The sequence below is a fragment of the Coregonus clupeaformis genome, chromosome 40 (genome assembly GCF_020615455.1).
Source record: "Coregonus clupeaformis isolate EN_2021a chromosome 40, ASM2061545v1, whole genome shotgun sequence".
In the NCBI taxonomy this organism is placed as follows: Eukaryota; Metazoa; Chordata; class Actinopteri; order Salmoniformes; family Salmonidae; genus Coregonus; species Coregonus clupeaformis.
The window spans coordinates 22,265,275-22,290,662 of NC_059231.1; the positions used below are offsets into that span (position 1 = coordinate 22,265,275).

At 43.3% G+C, this 25,388-nt stretch overlaps 1 protein-coding gene across 4 annotated transcripts in view; it reads left to right on the forward strand.

The window, feature by feature from the left end:
• The window catches only part of LOC121571672 (radixin-like), a 47,618-nt gene that overhangs the window by 850 nt on the left and 21,380 nt on the right, over positions 1-25,388 (forward strand). For 3 of the 4 annotated variants that reach the window (XM_041883269.1, XM_041883270.1, XM_041883272.1), the window contains exons 2-3: positions 4,677-4,776; positions 24,132-24,215. In XM_041883269.1, coding sequence (XP_041739203.1) covers positions 4,765-4,776; positions 24,132-24,215 — 96 coding nt within the window. In that variant the 5' untranslated portion in view covers positions 4,677-4,764. Of the gene's footprint in view, positions 1-4,676; positions 4,777-21,081; positions 21,170-24,131; positions 24,216-25,388 lie in introns of those variants that run through there. The other variant, XM_041883271.1, reaches the window with a different exon arrangement.

The window sequence follows — 25,388 nt, forward strand, 5'->3', positions numbered from 1 at the left end:
TGGCCAGTGGAGTGTTTTTCTGTGGTTTTAGAAATGTTTTGTGGTAGTAGCTTAATTCAAATTCCACTTGTCTCCGCTCAGCGACAAATACTTCAGATCCTAGAAACACAATATAGGTTAGTGGCTTTTTGTTGTTGTTGCGCAAACATGTCCTTGAATATCACCACTCGATGTGCGCGCCCTGGCAGCATATAACGGTGCTTGTATATCCATCTGGCAGAAACAGATGCTATGATGACGCTTATTAATTAGGCCCGTTGATTGGCCTGGTCACAGTGGGACACCATATTTTAATGGCCATTGTCACTGTCACTCAAACCCTCCTGTTGCTCAGTTCATCCCTGCTGTGGGGCTGAGTTACAACCATAGACATAGATAGAGGACTCATCTTTATCTGTGCAATTATAGCGTGTGTCACAGCATGGGCAGTGCCATTGAGGCTACAACACATAGGAATCCCCACCCAGTTTACTACTTTGACTACTTTAAAATGGCAGAAGCATGGTGGAAGCTCTCAATTGTGCTGCCCATGCTAAAATGGCCTTTTGGCCACTAGAGGCCTCCATCATTCTCTATGGTTACAACTCATTTGAGAAAGGACTCACCAACATGTGATCCTTTTTACTGCAGGTTTTATGTTTCTTCCAGTGCCATAGTGTGTTGAATAATCCTGTGCCTGCGGAAGTCTTGGACATGGACACTGTCCTCCAGTTGAATATTGGAATGCTATAGTACATTTAATTGAAAGAGCCTCTTTTTTTTTTTGCTCATGTTATGCAACTGAACTAAACACAACACTGATCGTCAGCCACTTTTTCTTCCACATGCATGCCTCCTCACACACTGATGTACAGTAAACCTATAGAGGTAGCAAAGATAAGGCCCTGCTCTGTAACAGTTTGTACAGGGTGTTCTGAACCAGCATGACTGACATCGCTGGTAGGGTCACAGACTGACGCTATCTGGTTACCTTGGCGATGCATTTGGTTTCCCAGCAGCCTCAGGGGAATCCCATCTCTGTCATTCCAACGTGATTACCCTGAAACACAGGACTGTATTAATCAGGAAATGAACCAGGCAATATATGATATTACAAGAAGACACTTTTTGTCGTGGTTAGAAAGGTAGGGGATGGTTCACCAGACTCTGCTCTCCTATCAGTAGGGGGTTGAATTAGGCCTTACATGTTGTCACTCATGTGAGCCTTTCCTACAACTAACCAGAAGTTGTAATTCCCCATAAGGAGAGCCTAGTACAGTTGTTGTTGTCACAGCTGTTGTAGTGGTGCTACATATTCTTTGTTTGTATACCCTTTGTAGTGTCACTCACACCACAGCTGGATATGGTACCATCAGCTCTGTACACACACATACACACACACACACACACACACACACACACACACACACAGAGACACACACAAAGAGAGACACACACACCGCAAACACACACTGCAAACTCCCTGGCACATGTGTTTAGCAACCTCTCTGCTCTCTCTTGTACAACTGCAGTGAAAGTGTGAAAGAAGAGAGGGAACAAGGGGATGGAGAGGAGGAGGGAAACAGGATTTGTGAGGGGTACACAGACAGGGTCTGGAAAAGGCTTGTTACTGTGAAACCTGTAATTCGTTTTACCAGTCAAAAGTTTTTCTTTATTTTGTACTATTTTTTATATTGTAGAATAATAGTGAAGACATCAAAACTATGAAATAACACCAATGGAATCATGTAGTAACCAAAAAAGTGTTAAACAAATCAAAATATATTTTATATTTGAGATTCTTCAAATAGCCACCCTTTGCCTTGATGACAGCTTTGCACTCTCTTGGCATTCTCTCAACCAGCTTCATGAGGTAGTCACCTGGAATGCATTTCAATTAACAGGTGTGCCTTGTTGAAAGTTAATTTGTGGAATTTCGTTCCTTCCTTCCTTGAGCCAATCAGTTGTGTTGTGACAAGGTAGAGGGGGTATACAGAATATAGCCCTATTTGGTAAAAGACCAAGTCCATGTTATAGCAAGAACAGCTCAAATAAGCAAAGAGAAATGACAGTCCATCATTACTTTAAGACATGAAGGTCAGTCAATACGGAACATTTCAAGAACTTTAAAAGTTTCTTCAAGTGCAGTTGCAAAAATCATCAAGCGCTATGATGAAACTGGCTCTCATAAGGACAGCCACAGGCATGGAAGACCCAGAGTTACCTCTGCTGCAGAGGATAAGTTCATTAGAGTTACCAGCCTCAGAAATTGCAGCCCAAATAAATGCTTCACAGAGTTCAAGTCACAGACACATCTCAATATCAACTGTTCAGAGGGGACTGTGTGAATCAGGCCTTCATGGTCGAATTGCTGCAAAGAAACCACTACTAAAGGACACCAATAAGAAGAAGAGACCTGCTTGGGCCAAGAAACACGAGCAATGAACATTAAACCGGTGGAAATTTGTCCTTTGGTCTGGAGTCCAAATTTGAGATATTTGGTTCCAACCGCGGTGTCTTTGTGAGACGCGGTGTGGGTGAATGGATGATCTCCGCATGTGTAGTTACCACCGTAAAGCATGGAGGAGGAGGTGTTATGGTGTGGGGGTGCTTTGCTGGTGACACTGTCTGTGACTTATTTAGAATTCAATGCACACTTAACCAGCATGGCTACCATAGCATTCTGCAGCGATACGCCATCCCATCTGGTTTGGGCTTAGTGGGACTATCATTTGTTTTTCAACAGGACAATGACCCAACACACCTCTAGGCTGTGTAAGAGCTATTTAACCAAGAAGGAGAGTGATGGAGTGCTGCATCAGATGACCTGGCCTCCACAATCCCCTGACCTCAACCCAATTGAGATGGTTTGGGATGAGTCGGACCGCAGAGTGAAGGATAAGCAGCCAACAAGTGCTCAGCATATGTGGGAACTCCTTCAAGACTGTTGGAAAAGCATTCCAGGTGAAGCTGGTTGAGAGAATGCCAAGAGTGTGCAAAGCTGTCATCAAGGCAAAGGGTGGCTATTTGAAGAATTTCAAATATAAAATATATTTTGATTTGTTTAACACTTTTTTGGTTACTACATGATTCCATATGTGTTATTTCATAGTTTTGATGTCTTCCCTATTATTCTACAATGTAGAACATTTTAAAAATAAAGAAAAACCCTTGAATGAGTAGGTGTGTCCAAACTTTTGATGGGTACTGTATATGCTATGTTCTGTTAAAAGCTACTGCATCAGAGAGAGAAACAAAGGGAGAGAGAGGGAAGGGGAGAGAGATGATGATGATGTGTGTGTGGAGAGCAGAGCCTAATACTTTCTGCATGAATTGTGACCTGGAAGCTGTATCCATTTGAGAGTGACCCTCCGGCTTTGGGTGAATAGAGGGGTCAGGTAACACACACACACACACACACACACACACACACACACACACACACACACACACACACACACACAACAGACAGGATTATAGCTTTTCTCTGCCAGGCAGGTTTATGAGTGTGTGGGCTAAACAGGGAGTACCTGTGTTTGGCACCGGATGCTAGTTAATGACCTCACAGAGTCACAGGTTATGGCTGCCCTGAGGTGGGTGGGGAAGTCACAGGTCATTTTTCTTCACACAGACCCATGAGGTCCTTATAGAATATATAGTCAGTCCTGCTCTAGTGATGAAATGTAACTAAGCACCTGTGTCACATTGTTAGAGAGGCATTTCCGGCCCGATATACAGTAAATGGGGCAGGCCCAGCTTTTGTTCTCTGCCTCTCCTATCACACTGCAGTATATCTGTTCTCCCAGTCTCTACCCATGAGAGAGAGAGAGGTAGAGATAGAGAGTCAGCTTACTGTCCCTCAGTAAGCCTGCTCTTCATTTCCTTAAAGCAGTGGTGCTGCTGTTTAGTACTGCAGCCCTGCCTGCCTGTCTGGCTGCTATCACATCTCTCTGCTCTCTCTCTGCAGGCCGGGCTAGGGCAGATTTTTATTACTTCATTAGCAGGGCCTATTTCTGGCCTTTGCCATCTCAGGACCCTGGCACCACAGGGACTACTTCAAGGCCTACCTACAGCGGGTGCTCTAGCCCTCCCTCCCCCTCCATCAACACTCCCTTCCTCCCCTTTTCTCTTCATATGTTTTGGAGGTTTTTTCAGAAGCCAGCATATGTTTTGAGTTGGGAAATTTAATTGTCTATCCTGTCTATCCTCTCTCTCTCTCTCTCTCTCTCTCAGACTTTACTGAAGTATTTACTGTACTGTTTCTGTTGTATTATCTTTGACATAGAAGTGGAGGCTTTCTTCTTCAAGAAATCTAATGGAGAAATACTAAAATAAATGTTTTACCATAGCCTGTAGGCAGGTAGGACTTGGGTCTGAATGGATAGTTCAGACCTTCTGCTCTTTTCTATAACCTGTAGGGTAATGCAAGGTATATACTTTTCTGTAAGTTTCTCACTTATGGGTGGCACAAATTGCGATATGGGGGAGGGGAATGGGCAGGGTATATTCAAATTAAATATTGTTGTATTTACTGTAGTGTTTTTGCAGACATTACTGTAGTATTTACTACAGTGTATAGTATTCTTCAGTATACTACAGTTTACTATAGAATTATATAGTAAACTGTAGTATTTTTTTCGTGTGGGTCTCTCTTTTATTTATAGTGTTAATAATAACTGTTCTGTTCACTCCTCCAGGCGGTAGATCCCAGGGTGAGGCAACAAGGCGGAGGACGATTTCTTAGCATTTTCTCAGCTGAAGGGCAAGGCCGGAGAGAGGACAAAGATGCCTAAACCGGTAAGACTCACCTCGGGAGAAAGGATAAAAATAAAGATGTATAAACACTCACAAACTGTAAGTCGCTCTGGATAAGAGCGTCTGCTAAATGACGTAAATGTAAATGTAAAATAAAGACGTATAACAATATTCACAGGAGAAGTGAATGTTCAGGTTGTTTTGTGAGATTTCACAATGCCTTTTCCACCACAATACCTGAGGCTTTGTCACAAAGTATCAGTCACACCATGCAGGAACCACAGCCACATCTAACCTAACTGTAACAAACAGTCACATACACATGCACGCACCCCCCCCCCCCCTCCCCAAACACACACAACAAACAAACAAAAACGCACACACAGGTACAGACACAGTCCTGATTACCCACTTTAGACCTGTTTGTAGAAAACACAAAGCCCCCTTGCTACTCTATTTTTGAGCAACACACACACACAAACACACACACACACACACACTCACACACACACACACACACACACACACACACACACAGGCTTCTTGTGTCTCTAACAGGCTCAGAGCTTGCGGACAGACAGACAGAGAGCTACAGAGAGTCTCCCTGTGGTCTAGATCTTACATAAGCACTGTAAACCCTCTACTCCACAGACATGGCTAGTCCGTCACACACACATACACTACCGGTCAAAAGTTTTAGAACACCTACTCATTCAAGGGTTTTTCTTTATTTTTACTATTTTCTACATTTTAGAATAATAGTGAAGACATCAAAACTATGAAATAACACATATGGAACCATGTAGTAACCAAAAAAGTGTTAAATAAATCAAAATATATTTTATATTTGAGAATCTTCAAATAGCCACCCTTGATGACAGCTTTGCACACTCTTGGCATTCTCTCAACCAGCTTCACCTGAAATGCTTTTCCAACAGTCTTGAAGGAGTTCCCACATATGCTGAGCACTTGTTGGCTGCTTTTCCTTCACTCTGCGGTCCAACTCATCCCAAACCATCTCAATTTGGTTGAGGTCGGATGATTGGGGAGGCCAGGTCATCTGATGCAGTACTCCATCACTCTCCTTCTTGGTAAAATATCCCTTACACAGCCTGAAGGTGTTGGGTCATTGTCCTGTTGAAAAACAAATGATAGTCCCACTAAGCCCAAACCAGATGGGATGGCGTATCGCTGCAGAATGCTATGGTAGCCATGCTGGTTAAGTGTGCCTTGAATTCTAAATAAATCAGTGTCACCAGCAAAGCACCCCCACACCATAACACCTCCTCCTCCATGCTTTACAGTGGTAACTACACATGCAGAGATCATCCGTTCACCCACACCGCGTCTCACAAAGACACGGCGGTTGGAACCAAAAATCTCCAATTTGGACTCCAGACCATAGGACACATTTCCACCGGTCTAATGTCCATTGCTTGTTTTTCTTGGCCCAAGCAAGTCTCTTCATCTTATTGGTGTCCTTTAGTAGTGGTTTCTTTGCAGCAATTTGACCATGAAGGCCTGATTCACACAGTCTCCTCTGAACAGTTGATGTTGAGATGTGTCTGTGACTTGAACTCTGTGAAGCATTTATTTGGGCTGCAATTTCTGAGGCTGGTAACTCTAATGAACTTATCCTCTGCAGCAGAGGTAACTCCATTCCTATGGCGGTCCTCATGAGAGCCAGTTTCATCATAGCGCTTGATGGTTTTTGCGAATGCACTTGAAGAAACTTCAAAGTTCTTGACATTTTCCGCATTGACTGACCTTCATGTCTTAAAGTAATGATGGACTGTCATTTCTCTTTGCTTATTTGAGCTGTTCTTGCCATAATAAGGACTTGGTCTTTTACCAAATAGGGATATGTGTATACCCCCCCTACCTTGTCACAACACAACTGATTGGCTCAAACGCATTAAGAAGGAAAGAAATTCCACAAATTAACTTTCAACAAGGCACACCTGTTAATTTAAATACATTCCAGGTGACTACCTCATGAAGCTGGTTGAGAGAATGCCAAGAGTGTGCAAAGCTGTCATCAAGGCAAAGGGTGGCTATTTGAAGAATCTCAAATCTGAAATATATTTTGATTTGTTTTATACTTTTTTGGTTACTACATGATTCCATAGTTTTAATATCTTCACTATTATTCTACAATGTAGGAAATAGTAAAAAATAAAGAAAAACCCTTGAATGAGTAGGTGTTCTAAAACTTTTGACCGGTAGTGTGCACATACACACACTGGACAGGAATTAGGTTGGGGCCACCTCCACTTCTTGGAAAGGGGAAGAGGAAAGAACGTGATGGAAAGCACAGCGAGAAAGAGAGGGGGAACAAGAGAGTGAAAGAGAAATAGGGAGAGAAAAAGGGAGACAGAGTGAGGGAGACAAAGAGATAGATAGATAGAGAAAGCGAAAGACGGAAAGGGAATGAGGGATGGAGAGAGAGGGAGAGATTGATAGAGAGACCATTGTTCACATTGTGCTCATTGGGCAATTACATTACCCAACTAATCTCCAAGACGCCCTCAGGGGAAAGATGTTCATCAGACATTTTTATATGTTAACATATTGTTGGACTAAATGAATTGTATTACCGTGGCCTGTCATTCAGACGTTTTGTTGTCCGCACTTACTTTAAGAGGTTCTGTCTAAGCGGCCCCTCCAGATATACTCTACAAAAAGACATGGTGAGAGTAAATAATGCCTCCATCAGGGTGCAGTGTGTTTTTGGGGAGCGAGGCAGACAGGTCTGTTGTGTTCTTAAAAGTGGGGATATAGGGATCTCTGGTCTCTCTAGCTTGCCTGGGCCATTAAATCAGTGGGTTTCTGTGTAGGACCCTTCCTTTCTTCTGGGCATGTTTTAATGGGGGATTATTCCTCTGTAACACCACTCAATAGGTGTCCAAAGGTGTGCCTGTTTTTCTGTCTGGTGTAAAGGGGGTCCTTGTTAGCTAGAGTTGGAGGGCCAACCTGTAGGAGGACACAGCAGAGAGTCTAGGGGCTGAAGAATATTTCCCATATGCTCTGCTTGGTTAGCAGAAGGACATGTCTTTGTCTCTTTGTCTGTGTGTGTGTGTGTTAGTGAGTACTTGTTAACTTGCTACCTTTTACTCCACACACAGAGACACTTACAAAGCTCTCCCTCGCCCTCCATTTGGCAAATCTGACCATAACTCTATTCTCCTGATTGCTGCTTACAAGCAAAAACTCAAACAGGAAGTACCAGTGACACGCTCAGTACGGAAGTGGTCCGATGAAGCGAATGGTAAGCTACAGGACTGTTTCGCTAGCACAGACTGGAATATGTTCCGGGAGTCAGTCACCGGCTTCATTAATAAGTGCATCGTACGTACATATCCCAAACAGAAGCCATGGATTACAGGCAACATCCGCACTGAGCTAAAGGCTAGAGCTGCCGCTTTCAAGGAGCGGGACTCTAATCCGGACGCTTATAAGAAATCCTGCTACGCCCTGAACCATCAAACAGGCAAAGCGTCAATACAGGACCAAGATCAAATCCTACTAAACTGGCTCTGACGCTTGCCGGATGTAGCAGGACTCACAAACTATCACAGATTAGAAAGGGAAACCCAGCCATGAGCAGTCCAATGACACGAGCCTACCAGACGAGCTAAATACCTTCTATGCTCGCTTCGAGGCTAGCAACACTGAACCATGCATGAGAGCAGCAGCTGTTCCGGACGACTGTGTGATTACGCTCTCCGTAACCGATATGAGTAAGAACTTTAAACGGGTCAACATTCACAAGGCCGCAGGGCCAGACAAATTACCAGGACGCGTTCTCAGAGCATGCGATGACCAGCTGACATTTTCAAACTCTCGCTGACCCAGTCTGTAATACCTACATGTTTCAAGCAGACCACCATAGTCCCTGTGCCCAAGAACGCGAAGTTAACCTGTCTAAATGACTATCGCCCCGTAGCACTCACATCTGTAGCCATTAAATGCTTTGAAAGGCTGGTCAAGGCCCACATCAACACCATCATCCTACACACTCTGGACCCACTCCAATTTGCATACCACCCCAACAGAGCCATAGATGACGCAATCTTTATTGCACTCTACACTGCCCTTTCCCACCTGGACAAAAGGAACACCTACGTGAGAATGCTGTTCATTGAGTACAGTCCAGCGTTCAACACCATAGTGTCCTCCAAGTTCATCACTAAGCTAAGGACCCTGGGATTAAACACCTCCCTCTACAACTTGATTCTGGACTTCCTGATGGGTCGCACCCATGTGGTGAGGGTAGGCTACAACACATCCGCTACGCTGACCCTCAACACGGGGGCCCCTCAGGGGTGTGTGGTTAGTCCCCCCCTGTACTCCCTGTTCACCCACGACTGCATGGCCGTGAGCGACTCAAACTCCATCATTAAGTTTGCTGATGACACGATGATGGTAGGCCTCATCAACGACGATGAGACAGCCTAGAGGGAGGAGGTCAGAGACCTGGCAGTGTGGTGCCAGGACATCAACCTCTCCCTCCACGTCAGCAACATAAAGGAGCTGATCGTGGACTACAGGAAACAGAGGGCCAAGCTCGCCCACATCGACAGGGCTTTAGTGGAGCAGGTCGAGAGCTTCAAGTTCCTCGGTGTCCACATCACTAAGGAATTATCATGGTCCACACTTACCAACACATTCGTGAAGAGGGCACGACAAAACCTCTTCCCCCTCAGGAGGCTGAAAAGATTTGGCATGGGGCCTAAGATCCTCAAAAAGTTATACAGCTGCACCATTGAGAGCATCTTGACTGGCTGAATCACCACTTGCTATGGCAACTCCTTGGCATCTGACTGCAAGCTGCTACAGAGGGTAGTGCGTACGGCCCAGTACATCACTGGGGCCGAGCTCTCTGCCATCCAGGACCTCTGAACAGCTTCTACCCCAAAGCCATAAGACTTCTAAATAGTTAGTCTGGGTAGTTATTGACCCTTTTTGCACTAACTCTTTTGACTCATCACATACGCTGCTGTTACCGTTTTAGCTATTCTGTTGCCTAGCCACTTTATCCCTACCTATATATACATATCTACCTCAATTACCCCGTACCCCTGCACATCGAGTCTGTACTGGTACTACCTGTATATATCCAAGTTATTGTTTCACATTGTGTATTTATTCCTTGTGTTATTATTTTTCTATTATTTCCCTTTTTTCTCTATACATTGTTGGGAAGGGCACATAAGTAAGCATTCCACTGTTAGTCTACACCTGTTGTTTACGAAGAATGTGAGGAATACAATTTGATTTGACTTGAGCTGTATACTGCATGTGTGTGGATTGTAAGCATGTATCACCATTGTAGAGCTATGGTGTGGGGCGCAGTGGGACTTGATGCATTATTGATTTATTGAGGCGTTTTACACATCACCCCTCCTCTGGTTGACCTCACTACTCTCTGCTCCACACCAGAAAGCATGTGCCCGCTGGCCACGCCACACAAAGTCTTTAAATATTTCATAACACAGTTTTCATTCATATAATCACACACAGTCAGGCTTTAAATATTTCATAACCCAGTTTTCATTAATATAATGGGAATTATCCAAGTCACTAAATCTAATTATCAGGTGTGAAGTTCACTCACCCATCCCCCTCCCCCCACCTCTCTTTAGCCCACACACATAGAAAAATGTAAGCTCTACATAATCCTCCACTCCCCACTTCTACCTTCGCTCTCCCCTGCTCCTTGTTTTCTCTACCTTTTGATGTGCTTCTAGTCTTCCCCTCTCTATTGTCTTCCTCTCCTAGTCTCTCTGGCCAGCTCTCCCTCCTTCCTTCCTTTCTCGCTCTGTCATATTTTATGCTGTTGCTACTCTCTGTTTATTATCTATGCATAGTCACTTTAATAACTCTACCTACATGTACAGTGAGGGAAAAAAGTATTTGATCCCCTGCTGATTTCTCCTCTGAATCATTCAGATGTTCATTGGCAAACTTCAGACGAGCATGTTAATGTGCTTTCTTGAGCAGGGGGACCTTGCGGGCGCTGCAGGATTTCAGTCCTTTACGGCATAGTGTGTTACCAATTGTTTTCTTGGTGACTATGGTCCCAGCTGCCTTGAGAGCATTGACAAGATCCTCCCGTGTAGTTCTGGGCTGATTCCTCACCGTTCTCATGATCATTTTAACTCCACGAGGTGAGATCTTGCATGGAGCCCCAGGCCGAGGGAGATTGACAGTTATTTTGTGTTTCTTCCATTTGCGAATAATCGCACCAACTGTTGTCACCTTCTTACCAAGCTGCTTGGCGATGGTCTTGTAGCCCATTCCAGCCTTGTGTAGGTCTACAATCTTGTCCTGGACATCCTTGGAGAGCTCTTTGGTCTTGGCCATGGTGGAGAGTTTGGAATCGGATTGATTGATTGCTTCTGTGGACAGGTGTCTTTTATACAGGTAACAAGCTGAGATTAGGAGCACTCCCTTTAAGAGTGTGCTCCTAATCTCAGCTCGTTACCTGTATAAAAGACACCTGGGAGCCAGAAATCTATCTGATTTAGAGGGGGTCAAATACTTATTTCCCTCATTAAAATGCAAATCAATTTATAAAATTTTTGACATGTGTTTTTCTGGATTTTGTTGTTGTTATTCTGTCTCTCACTGTTCAAATAAACGTACCATTAAAATTATAGACTGATCCTTTCTTTGTCAGTGGGCAAACGTACAAAATCAGCAGGGGATCAAATACTTTTTTCCCTCACTGTATGTATTACCTCAATTACCTTGACTAACCGGTGCCCCCGCACATTGACTCGGTACCGGTACCCCCTGTATATAGCCTCGCTATTGTTATTTTTACAGCTGCTCTTTAATTATTTGTAACTTTTATTTTGTATTATTTTACATTTAATTTTTTTGTGATTTTTTTTTGGTATTCTTTCTTAAAACTGTTTGGTTAAGGGCTTGTAAGTAAGCATTCCACTGTAAGGTCTACACCTGTTGTATTCGGCTCATGTGACAAATACAATTTGATTTGATTTAGTGGGGTGAAGGAGATGATGGGAAGGTGAAGGGTGTGTCGGAGGGGGATGGGTGAGGGGTGAAGAAGGGTAAAGCCCAAGTCTGGTCCTCTGCCTTAAAGCCCCTGGTAACCGGCTTAGCAACAAACAGCTGTGCATTTAATTAGGCCTGTCTGGTACTGAACAAACACACACACAAAAACGTGTTTGGGTGGGGGATATGTAAAGGACTACCTCTGCCTTGAGGGTTACTGGACCAATAACTGGAAATAGCCAATCAAGTATAGAGATGGTATCTGTTCTTCTGCCTGATTTTCTAATCCATTTCCAATTTACTTCCTGAATTGGCTGAACAGAAACTGAATTGACCCAGACCCTAGGAGACGTGGCTATGTATAGCCTAGTAGCAGTCAGAGAATGGGGGTTTCTAGTATTCACTGTGCACTGCTCTGCTCTCCATGTGGTTTGTCAGTTGGTGATTAGCTCCTATCAGTTCCGAGACATCTTGCTCCGTCTGCTCTTCTCCTCTATCTGTCAGTCTCTCTCCTTCTCTCTCTCCTGCTCAGTTTCTCTCGCTCTCTCTTGGTCTCGAATGCGCACACACACGAACATATTCAATTATTTCCTCACAGAAATAAGCAATTTTTGGCCATAGGATGGGTGTGACCGCTACGACACAAAGGAAAGGATCTTTACACATCTCCATACCTCCCTAACCCTCAGTCTGTCTCCCCTGTAGAGCACCAGAATTAGCTCCAATACCAGCATTCAGGCCACATCATAATTCTATGTACACAATATATAGAACTGCAGTGTTCAATTGGACATGTGCTGAAAGGGAAAAGTGGTCTACGTGCAAGACTTTAGAGGTCCTGTAGCTCCAATGTTAGAACTTCTCAGTGTTATTGTGGTCCATCGTGTTAATGATGCAGTGCTACTCATCTCCCAGCCTAAGAGGTTAATCCTACAGATATTGTTTTCTGTGCCCGCGTCTGTGTTTAAATCCCTGTTTAGTGGTTTAGCTTTTTAAACAATTACACTACCGTTCAAAAGTTTGGGGTCACTTAGAAATGTCCTTTTCGAAAGAAAAACTATTTTTTTGGTCCGTTAAAATAACATCAAATTGATCAGAAATACAGTGTAGACAATGTTAATGTTGTAAATGGCTATTGTAGCTGGAAACGGCTGATTTTTTTATGGAATATCTACATAGGCGTACAGAGGCCTATTTCCTATTCAAACTCATTTAATGTATGTTTTCATGGAAAACAAGTACATTTCTAAGTGACCCCAAACTTTTGAACGGTAGTGCATACATTAAATGAGTTTGTATAGGAAATATAGCAAAATGCATAGGAAATGTAGTCATTGACAAGGTTAGAAATAATGCTTTTTTATATAAATAATAATTGTGTCCTTCAAACTTTGCTTTCGTCAAAGAATCCTCCATTTGCAGCAATTACAGCCTTGCAGACCTTTGGCATTCTAGTTGTCAATTTGTTGAGGTAATCTGAAGAGATTTCACCCCATACTTCCTGAAGCACCTCCCACAAGTTGGATTGGCTTGATGGGCACTTCTTATGTACCATACTGTCAAGCTGCTCTCACAACAGCTCAATAGGGTTGAGATCCGATGACTGTGCTGGCCACTCCATTATAGACAGAATACCAGCTGACTGCTTCTTCCCTAAATAGTTATTGCATAGTTTGTAGCTGTGCTTTGGGTCATTGTCCTGTTGTAGGAGGAAATTGGCTCCAATCAAGTGCCGTCCACAGGGTATGGCATGGCGTTGCAAAATGGAGTGATAGCCTTCCTTCTTCAAGATCCCTTTTACCCTGTACAAATCTCCCACTTTACCACCACCAATGCACCCCCAGACCATCACATTGCCTCCACCATGCTTGACAGATGGTATCAAGCACTCCTCAAGCATCTTTTCATTTGGTCTGCGTCCAATCTTCCTCTGTCCAGTGTCTGTGTTCTTTTGCCCATCTTAATCTTTTATTTTTATTGGCCAGTCTGAGATATGGCTTTTTCTTTGCAACTCTGCAAAGCATTCCGGAGTCGCCTCTTCACTGTTGACGTTGAGACTGGTGTTTTGCGGGTACTATTTAATGAAGCTGCCAGTTGAGGACGTGAGGCGTCTGTTTCTCAAACTAGACACTCTAATGTATTTGTCCTCTTGCTCAGTTGTGCACCGGGGCCTCCCACTCCTCTTTCTATTCTGGTTAGAGCCAGTTTGCGCTGTTCTGTGAAGGGAGTAGTACACAGCGTTGTACGAGATCTTCAGTTTCTTGGCAATTTCTCGCATGGAATAGCCTTCATTTCTGAGGAACAAGAATAGACTGACGAGTTTCAGAAGAAAGTTCTTTGTTTCTGGCCATTTTGAGCTTGTAATCGAACCCACAATTGCTGATGCTCTAGATACTCAACTAGTCTCAAGAAGGCCAGTTTTATTGCTTCTTTAATCAGCAGAACAGTTTTCAGCTGTGCTAACATAATTGCAAAAGGCTTTTCTAATGATCAGTTAGCCTTTTTAAAATGATAAACTTGGATGAGCAAACACAACGTGCCATTGGAACACAGGACTGATGGTTGCTGATAATGGGCCTCTGTACGCCTATGTAGATATTCCATTACAAATCTGCCGTTTCCAGCTACAATAGCCATTTACAACATTAACAATGTCTACACTGTATTTCTGATCAATTTTATGTTATTTTAATGGACAAAAAAAATGGAAAGGACATTTCTAAGTGACCCCAAACTTTTTAACGGTAGTGTACATTAAACCATCCCGCAAGGTGTCTGCCACATTGCCGCCCACCTGTTACGCATGCACACACATGCCCAGGAGCACGCGGTGCGTACAGTACATCTGAATCCAGGCCTTGTCTCTTCTAGACAGTAGTCTGGACATAAACAAGGTGTACCTGGGATTGTGTGAAGAGGCTTTTCTCTCTGACCAGCCTCAGACAGTCCAGGGTCAGACCATCAGTCGAAGGACCCACAGCTAGCACAACACTGACGTGTGTGTGTGTGTCTATCGTAGTGTACTGTTGAATACAACAGTGGTATGGTCTGAGAAAGAGAGCCAGAGAGGGGTGTGTTTTCTATTTAATTCTCTGGACACCTGCTCGTCGAACATCTCATTCCAAAATCATGGGCATTAATATGGAGTTGGTCCCCTCTTTGCTGCTATAACAGCCTCCACTCTTCTGGGAAGGCTTTCCACTAGATGTTGGAAAATTGCTGCGGGGACTTACTTCCATTCAGCAGCAAGAACATTCGTGAGGTCAGGTACTGATGTTAGGCGATTAGGCCTGGCTCGCAGTCGGGGTTCCAATTCATCCCAAAGGTGTTCGATGGGGTTGAGTTCAGGGCTCTGTGTAGGCTAGTGAAGTTTTTCCACATCGATCTCGACAAACCCTTTCTATATGGACCTTGCTTTATCCACTGGGGCATTGTCATGCTAAAACAGGAAAGGGCCTTCCCTAAACTGTTGCCACAAGGTAGGAAGCACAGAATCGTCTAGAATGTCATTGTATGCTGTAGCATTAAGATTTCCCTTCATTGGAACTAAGGGGCCTAGCCCGAACCATGAACCCCCCTCCCCCCACCCCTGACCATTATTCCTCCTCCACCAAACCTTACAGTTGGCACTATGCCTTCGGGCAGGTAGCGTTCTCCTGGTATCCACTAAACCCAGATTCGTCTGTTGGACTGCCAGATGGTGAAGCGTGATTCATCACTCCAGAGAACGCGTTTCCACTGCTCCAGAGTCCAATGGCGGCGAGCTTTACACCACTCCAGCTGATGCTTGGCATTGCGCAAGGTGATCTTAGGCTAGTGTGTGGCTGCTCGGCCATGGAAACCCATTTCATGAAGCTCCCGACGAACAGTTCTTGTGCTGACGTTGCTTCCAGACACAGTTTGGAACTCGGTAGTGAGTGTTGCAACTGAGGACAGACGATTTTTACGCGCTACGTGCTTCAGCACTCAATGGTCCCGCAGCTCTATCAGGACAGACATTTGAGGAACTGACTTGTTGGAAAGATGGCATCCTATGACGGTGCCACGTTGAAAGTTACTGAGCTCTTCAGTGCGGGCCATTCTACTGCCAATGTTTGTCTATGGAATTTGCATGGCTGTGTGCTGAATTTTATACACCTGTCAGCAACGGGTGTGGCTGAAATAGCCGAACACCTTCCTAATATTGAGTTGCACCCCCCCCCCCCTCTCTACAAGGTGACGAAAGCGTTCCACAGGGATGCTGGCCCATGTTGACTCCAATCAGTTGTGTCAAGTTGGCTGAATGTCCTTTGGGTGGTGGACCATTCTTGATACACACGGGAAACTGGTTGAGTGTGAAAAACCCAGCAGCGTTGCAATTCACAAACCGGTGTGCCTGGCACCTACTACTATAACCCGTTCAAAGGCACTTACATTTTGTCTTGCCCATTTATCCTCTGAATGGCACACATACACAATCCATGTCTCAATTGTCTCTAAGCTTAAAAATCCTTCTTTAACCTGTTTTCATCCCCTTCATATACACTGAAGTGGATTTAACAAGCAACCTCAATAAGGCATAATAGCTTTCACCTGATCAGTCTGTCATGGAAAGAGCAGGTGGTGTTAATGTTTTGTATACTCAGTGTATATACAGTGGTGTGAAAAAGTGTTTGCCCCCTTCCTGATTTCTTATTTGTTTGCATGTTTGTCACACTTAAATGTTTCAGATCATCAAACAAATTTAAATATTAGTCAAAGATAACACAAGTAAACACAAAATGCAGTTTTGAAATGAAGGTTGTTATTATTAAGGGAAAACAAAATCCAAACCCACATGGCCCTGTGTGAAAAAGTGATTGCAATTAGTCTTTTACAGCGCTGTGGAGGAATTTTGGCCCACTCATCTTTGCAGAATTGTTGGAATTCAACCACATTGGAGGGTTTTCGAGCATGAACTTCCTTTTTAAGGTCATGCCACAGCATCTCAATAGGATTCAGGTCAGGACTTTGACTAGGCCACTCCAAAGTCTTCATTTTGTTTTTCTTCAGCCATTCAGAGATGGACTTGCTGGTGTGTTTTGGATCATTGTCCTGCTGCAGAACCCAAGTTCGCTTCAGCTTGAGGTCACGAACAGATGGCCGGACATTCTCCTTCAGGATTTTTTGGTAGACAGCAGAATTCATGGTTCCATTTATCACAGCAAGTCTTCCAGGTCCTGAAGCAGAAAAACAGGCCCAGACCATCACACTACCACCACCATATTTTACTGTTGGTATGATGTTCTTTTTCTGAAATGCGGTGTTACTTTTACGCCAGATGTAATGGGACACACACCTTCCAAAAAGTTCAACTTTTGTCTCGTCAGTCCACAGAGTATTTTCCCAAAGGTCTTGGGGATCATCAAGATGTTTTCTGGCAAAAATGAGACGAGCCTTAATGTTCTTTTTGCTCAGCAGTGGTTTTCATCTTGGAACTCTGCCATGCAAGCCATTTTTGCCCAGTCTCTTTCTTATGGTGGAGTTATGAACACTGACCTTAACTGAGGCAAGTGAGGCCTGCAGCTCTTTGGATGTTGTTGTGGGGTCTTTTGTGACCTCTTGGATGAGTCGTCGCTGCACTCTTGGGGTAATTTTGGTCGGTCGGCCACTCCTGGGAAGGTTCACCACTGTTCCATGTTTTCGCCATTTGTGGATAATGGCTCTCACTGTGGTTCGCTGGAGTCCCAAAGCTTTAGAAATGGCTTTATAACCTTTTCCAGACTGATGGGATCTCAATTACTTTCTTTCTCATTTGTTCCTGAATTTCTTTGGATCTCAGCATGATGTCTAGCTTTTGAGGATCTTTTGGTCTACTTCACTTTGTCAGGCAGGTCCTATTTAAGTGATTCCTTGATTGAGAACAGGTGTGGCAGTAATCAGGCCTGGGTGTGGCTAGAGGAATTGAACTCAGGTGTGATAAACCACAGTTGAGTTGTGTTATAACAGGGGGTGCAAACACTTTTTCACACAGGGCCATGTAGGTTTGGATTTTGTTTTCCCTTAATAATAACAACCTTCATTTCAAAACTGCTTTTTGTGTTTACTTGTGTTATCTTTGACTAATATTTAAATTTGTTTGATGATCTGAAACATTTAAGTGTGACAAACATGCAAACAAATAACAAATCAGGAAGGGGGCAAACACTTTTTCACACCACTGTACACCCGCCCCTCATACAGCCCCTAACCATATCTAACCCTAACATCCATAACACAAACATAGACACAGTATTGTGTATACTGTATATACACACCAAACCCGTAACCCACTAATACTCCGACAGCCCTGTCCTGACCTGCTAATTCACTGACTACCACCATGTCAACATCCTCCTCTAATAATACCTGACCTACTGCATTTCTTTAGCAGCCATTCTACTTGTTCATGCTCTTCTAGCATAGCGCATCTCTCCTCACGCTCCTGATAGATCCTCTTTCCTCGTGCACACTCCTGATAGATCCTCTCTCCTCATACACGCTCCTCATACACGCTCCTAATTGCCATCACTAGCACATTAGAGGCTGATGCTGCCTATTGAAATCACTGGCCACTTTAAGAAATGGAACACTAGTCACTTTAATAATATTTACATATCTTGCACTACTCATCTCATATGTATATACTGTATTCTATAATATTCTACTGTATCTTAGTCCATGCCGCTCTGTCATTGCTTGTCCATATATGTATATATTCTTAAATTCCATTCCTTACTTAGATTTGTGTGTATTGGGTATATGTTGTGAAATTGTTAGATATTACTTGTTAGATATTACTGCACTGTCGGAGCTAGAAGCAGAAGCATTTCACTACACCCGCAATAACATCTGCTAAACACGTGTATGTGACAAATACAAGTTTATTTTATTTGATAATAGATCCTCTCTCCTCATGCACGCAGTGGTGGAAAAAGTACCCAATTGCCATACTTGAGTAAAAGTAAAGATACCTTAATAGAAAATGACTCAAGTAAAAGTAAAAGTCAACCAGTAAAATCCTACTTGAGTAAGTCTAAAAGTATTTGGTTTTAAATGTACTTCAGTATAAAAATTAAATGTAATTGCTAAAATATACCTAAGTATAAATCAAATCAAATTTTATTTGTCACATGCGCCGAATACAACAGGTGTAGTCCTTACCGTGAAATGCTTACTTACAAGCCTTTAACCTCTTATATGTAATGGCACATTTTAGATTTCCGCCTAAATAGACATACCCAAAAGGAACTGCTATTCATGTGTAATTACATGATTCTGACATGCCAAAACTTGGTACATTTGGAAAGAAGACATCTGTGTCACGCTCGATTACAGACGGAACGGACCAAGGCGCAGCGTGATATGCATTCATGTTTATTAACGATAGAATAAACACAACGAACAAAGACAATAAACTAACGATACGTGACGTCCTAAGGTACACACAACAAACCTCACATGGAACAAGATCCCACAACCCACTAGTGCCAATAGGCTACCTAAATATGGTCCCCAATCAGAGACAACGAGCTACATCTACACATTCTAGATCTAAACATTGACAATCCACATAGCACAACACGACACAGAAAATACACACCCTGACTCAACAAATACGAGTCCCTAGAATCAGGGCGTGACAATCTGTGAGATTATGAGGAAATGATCAGAAGATAGATGGGAGTTACATAGTTCAGAATACACAAGATCAAGCACACACAAAATAACCATTTTTTTGTTTTTTATTTTGAAAGTCATTTTTCATTGACCTGCTATAAATTAATTATTGATGCCCAGAGCTGGAAACACATCAGATGGCTTCCACATCATGTGAACAATATCAGAAAAAAATGGGACTGATACACCTAACAACTAGAAATGGGCAGATGTTTTAGTAAGTGGTGTCAGGTGTGGTCACGGGACGTTTCCAAGTGTCCCTAAACCTCTCCAAAGTGGCATATGTATGTTAATGAGATTATTCCAGTGCTATTACATATTTGCAATCCCTAAATGCTAGTTGTTCAGTATAAAAACACAATTTCTACCATATCAACCTCACTCAAACATTGTGGTGGTGTTATGGGGTATCCAGGGTACATTCAAGTGTCCTTTCAATCTCTCCAAAGTTTCCGAATGTGGTAATTGCACTGTTTTTGCACACTGGATGTGCCTAAAAGTTATTGTTCACTATAAAAACTAAATTTCTACAACACTATCCTCTCTCAAACATTGTGGTGGTGTCGGGGGACATACAGGGGATATCCAAGTGTTTTTTCAACCTCTCCAAAGTGCCTGAACGTTTAGCCTAGGCATATCCAATGTATTGGTCCCACATACAAATGAACTGTTTACAAAAACAATAAAAGCAATAGATATACAGAAACAAAATATACAAATGTCTTATCAAACAAACTTGGTTACACACGTGTCCTTCACTAAAAAAGGTGCAAAAATAGAAATAAGCTGGGCTATTTACAAATGGTATTTGTGTTCATTTTACATCCCAGGTGTAGATGATTAGATTTCACTTTCACCGTAGCTTGTGCATGTCGGGATAGTCTTTGAAGCAGTCCCTCTCTGCCAGGAAACAAAAAGCAAAACTGGCATTTCAGAAGAAGATCTGGCATTTCACCCTTTTTTCCACCGTGTTTTGTGCAATGCTTGCAGTTCTTCCTTTTATCTTTTGGCATGTGTGTTGGATAGTGGCGCTCACCTTGAGTGGGGGGTCTTGTGATGGTTGTGAGGTTGGTTTGGGCCCCCAATTCTGCCATTTTCAACACCAGCTGCTCTCGGAAGGCCAACTGGGATAAAGGGGTTTGACCTTTTGCTTTGGTCATCTGCTTGTGGAGAATGAAAGCATTTACTGTAGCAATGTCCACAAAGTGGTAAAAAAAAGTCTTATACCACTTCCTGGTCTAGTGAAGGACCTGGTAGTAGCCTATCAGAGCATCAGATAGGTTGACACCCCCCATGCTGGAATTGTAGTTCTTCACAGGAACAGGAATAGAGACATTCTTCCTCACCCATGCCCCATAGGCATTTTTCACCCTACTTGAGACATGATCGTTATTGAATGCCTTATGCTGTGTGGTGAGCATGGTTACTTCCCTAGTGTCCTTCCATTTCACAAAAAGCAGCTTGTTAGTCCTGATCCAACGTATGGTCCCCCTCTCCGCTGTCTTTGTCATGTTGTTTAACTTGGTCTTGGGGAAACCGATTCTGTTAGGACGAATGGTGCCACAAGCCCCTACTTTCTTTTTCAAGAGGTCTATGAAAAGTGGACGTAGAACCATCAGACGGGGTGATTGAAATAGCAGTGGGAGGGTGAAGACCTTGACCGGCGGGGGCGATTGCTGGGGAGGGGTGGCTCCCAAACGTCATCATCCAAATCCTCTGCATCCTCCACTCTGTGGTGAGTAAAATAAAGGGATATATTGTTGTAAGACACACAGAATTACAGTTGACTCAATTTACAAAACGACATTACTGTAAAGTAAAAACACCAAGCCTAAGCCTAAACTGTATCTGTACAGTGACTCACATAGAAGGTGTGAAGCACACACACAATGCAAACAGTAACACTTTGGAGAAATAAACAGTGGCCATGAGAGTTTAGTGGCCTCTCCAAAGTTACAAGGATGAAACTTAGAACAGCAAACTTTGAACTAATATGAAACAGACAATAACTACTTTTATATAACATTGAAATTACTTGTACTATGTAAACTAAATCCAAAGCACTAGAAAGCAGACAACTTATAAAAAACGAAATACATAGTAGTAGCTATATAAAGTCATGAAAATAATTGACAGATCTAAAAGTGGATCCAATCCTTCTAGAAAGCAATCTTCGTCGGCCGAGTCTAAATCCTCCTTGACCAAATCGCTCCCCTGATCTGAGTCCGACTCCAGTATTTTATTTAAAGCTTCTATGTGGGTATACTTATTTATAGATGCCTTTTTTAGGTTCCTGTTCGATATTCTTAGTTTTTCCCTTTTTTTCTTGAGAAGCCATGTTTTATGCTAAAGCAATGAAATGAAAGCGATGAAATCTGTTTACAATGTAATGTAGTGTGCTCGGTGCGTCTCGTCTCTGAGCCAGGTAGCAATAGTTCGCATTACGCATAAAAGGTTCTAGGCCTTGCTTTGTCCCACCCAGGTCAACTGCATATCCCTGGAAAGATTATCTTATTGGCTACAAGACTGTCAAGGTGCCATAGTAGTCAATCCCTTGTGTAATGGATGCCTATGGCGCTTAAGCAAGCAACATATTTTTGATGCGCAAAGATATACTCACTCGGTGGACATTCGATGTTGCCATTAAGTCATACATCATCAGATAACATTGGCAATAGGCTAGATTTGTTCCTACCAACCTAAGGATTAAGTAGCTATAGCTCGAACACAGACCAAATTGAAGCTTATCTTGTAAGATGTCTGCTTTTGCAGATAGGGGCTAACGTTCTCATACCAGACTGAATTGAACCCCCTTTTTCTCCCCAATTTCGCACCAAACCGCGCTTCTTAACACCTCCTCTTCTCTCTGCCAGCCTCTCCTCCTCCCTCTTTACTGAGGTTATATCAGGACACAGCTTCTTGCCTTGCTGCTCAGTATTTTACTGTTGGCTGGCTGATACTGTACCTCTGGCTGGGCCTGACTTGCTGCAGTCACATACATTTACATTTTAAATTTTAGTCATTTAGCAGACGCTCTTATCCAGAGCGACTTACAGTTAGTGAGTGCATACATTATTTATATTTTTTATTTTTCATACTGGCCCCCGTGGGAATCGAACCCACAACCCTGGCGTTGCAAACGCCATGCTCTACCAACTGAGCTACATCCCTGCAGGCCATTCCCTCCCCTACCCTGGACGACGCTGGGCCAATTGTGCGCCGCCCCATGGGTCTGGAGCAAGGGAAGTTATTACACACTGACTGGAAGGGAGATAGATGGCCACATATTTGCACTGAAGCTACAAATAACCCATATAGTTGTGATGGGCTAAATGCATCTTGATGTTTGGGTACGAGACTTGTTGTAGTTGTTCTGAGGCCTCGTGTTCCATAGATGGGATTAAGATAGCGTGTGTTTTCATTAACGGTTAAAAGGTCGTATTACTTTTATCTGAGGCGAAGACATAACATATTTATGATGTCCTGGATTGCATTTGATTGTGTATTGCCCCTGGTGCAAATCTGAAACACTTAGTTTCTTCCCTTTTCTGTCTCTGTCATTGGCCCACCTCTCAGCTCCTAGAAAAGAATGACACTGCAATATTCACTCCTCAAGTTCTACAGGCAAGGATGATTTATTTTTTAAAGCTGTGAATAACCCATGGAGTTCTGTTTCTGTACAAGTAATGTTTACTCATTCATGCACTTAATGGCCTCAGGCAAATGGCTGCTGCTGCTATTCTGGTGCCAAATCACTGCTATTGGTTCCCTCTTTCTGTGAAGCTCAGAGACTTTGCCTCGGGGAAGAGAGGAGAGGGGGAGGGAAATGGGACAGAGAGAGAGGGGATCATTTCAACAGAGCAAGTGTGACTCACTTTGGTTCTGGCCCGGAGCACTTTCTGGCTTCTTTTGGGTCATATGAGCTGTATCTTGTCAATTGGACAGGAGTTGATGTTTGTTATTGTGTTTTCGTCTTCATGTTTGTGGCACAGCCCTCTTGGCTACATCGTTGCTCAACTTAAAGGGGTAGTTGACCCAAATTAGGAAATGACAATAGGAGCCGGTCTGAATTGTGTGCCCGTGCATATGCAATGTGTGCGTAGATGTCCTACAAGAGGATAGGGATATTTATAGAAGAATGATAAGCAGTGATAAGCACACACACTCTCCCTCACGTCTTCAGTAGAAGACTGCACACATGTGCCCACTCAACACAATCTGATTAAATCCAACATCCATGTGAACACACATTAGGCTATATGCAGCTATAGCACCTGGCCCCCTCTCTCTAATTCCCATGCAGTGGTGTGTCTCAGTGTACTGGGTTCAGTCGCGGCTGCTGTAGACTAACAATATGTGTTCTCTTCTCTCCAGCTGTGAGGTGGTGGAGACGGGGTGCAGCTGAGTAGACTGATAGAGGGAGATAAGAGGGGTGGAGGGGGGTGCAGACTGCCACGTGGGCTGTGTGATGCATATAAAAGTATCTGTGGGGACGTTAACATGTGTGTCTACTTGCTTTGAATTAGCTGTGTGTGTGAATGGAATGTTCTCATAATGGTCTTGTCAAAACCAGCAGCTTGGAAGAGAATTACACTGCTGTGCACAAATCCTTCCGCTCATTTCACTTAAAATACTGTCTTTGTATATGAACATGTTGTGATATAAGTTACTAATGGGTATTCTGTCTGTGTGTATAGATCAATGTGCGGGTCACCACCATGGATGCAGAGCTGGAGTTTGCCATCCAGCCCAACACCACCGGCAAACAGCTTTTTGACCAGGTAAGCATGGTTTTAATTTACCTCTCACACTCACTCACTCATTTACTCTCACTCACTCACTCACGTACAGACTAGCTTCATAACCAGGTAAGCATGGGGTTAATTTACTTCTCACTCACGCCACTCATTTACAGACTAGCTTAATGACCAGGTAAGCATGGGGTTAACGTACAACAAACACACACTACTGAGGGTCAACAAGGCTGGGAGCTGGACTGGTCTAGTTAGAGCCTGTATGGGTATTGTCAGCAACAGAGAGACTGAGACAGAGAAACAGAGCAATCATTGTGCTGAGAGAGAGAGAGGGGGGAGAGAGAGAGACCAGTGTGTGTTGTCTGAGCAGAGAAAGGGCAGCTTTCAGTAGCTGAACCCGGGTGGGCTGCTGGAGACTGCTGGGGCAGCAGAGAGATGTACAGACAGAGATATTGTTTGCATGCATTTCCCATGGAAGCTGACTGAGTGGAGGAAAACCTGATATTTGAATATTTTAACTCGTAATGTGATTGACATTTACAGTCGGTTAAATTTGCGGCTCCATTCCACTCCAAAGATTGTCTGACAATTCTCCCCAATGTGACTAGTTATTTCTGTAGTGTTGGAATGGAGCCCAGCTCTGACTCAGCATGGATCCTCCTCTGTTGACTGGGCTCTGCTGGTTCCCCTCACAGCTCATCAGTGTGTGTGTGCCACTCAGTCATTGGACTCCATTGACCTTAACTTACACTCTCACATGCACACTCAGTCATGCTCACTACAACACGCATGCATGCATGCACGCGCGCGCAGACACACACAAACGCACACACCATCGGGCGTGCTTCAGTCAGTGTTGGACAGCTGGTTTCCATGGTGACTGAGAAATACACAGAGAGACATAGAGATCCGGCGAGTCAGGCTTTCTGTCTGTCAGAGCCTCAGTGAGTGTTATAAATACAAAGACATCCATGTGTTGAGAGAGTGCATTCGGAAAGTATTCAGACCCCATTACTTTTTCCACATTTTGTTACATTACAGCCTTATTCTAAAATTTATTAAATAAATAAAAATCTCATCAATCTACACACAATACCCCATAATGACAAAGCGAAAACAGATTTTTAGAAATTTTAGCAAATGTATTAAATTAAAAAAAACGGAAATACCTTATTTACATAAGTATTCAGACCCTTTGCT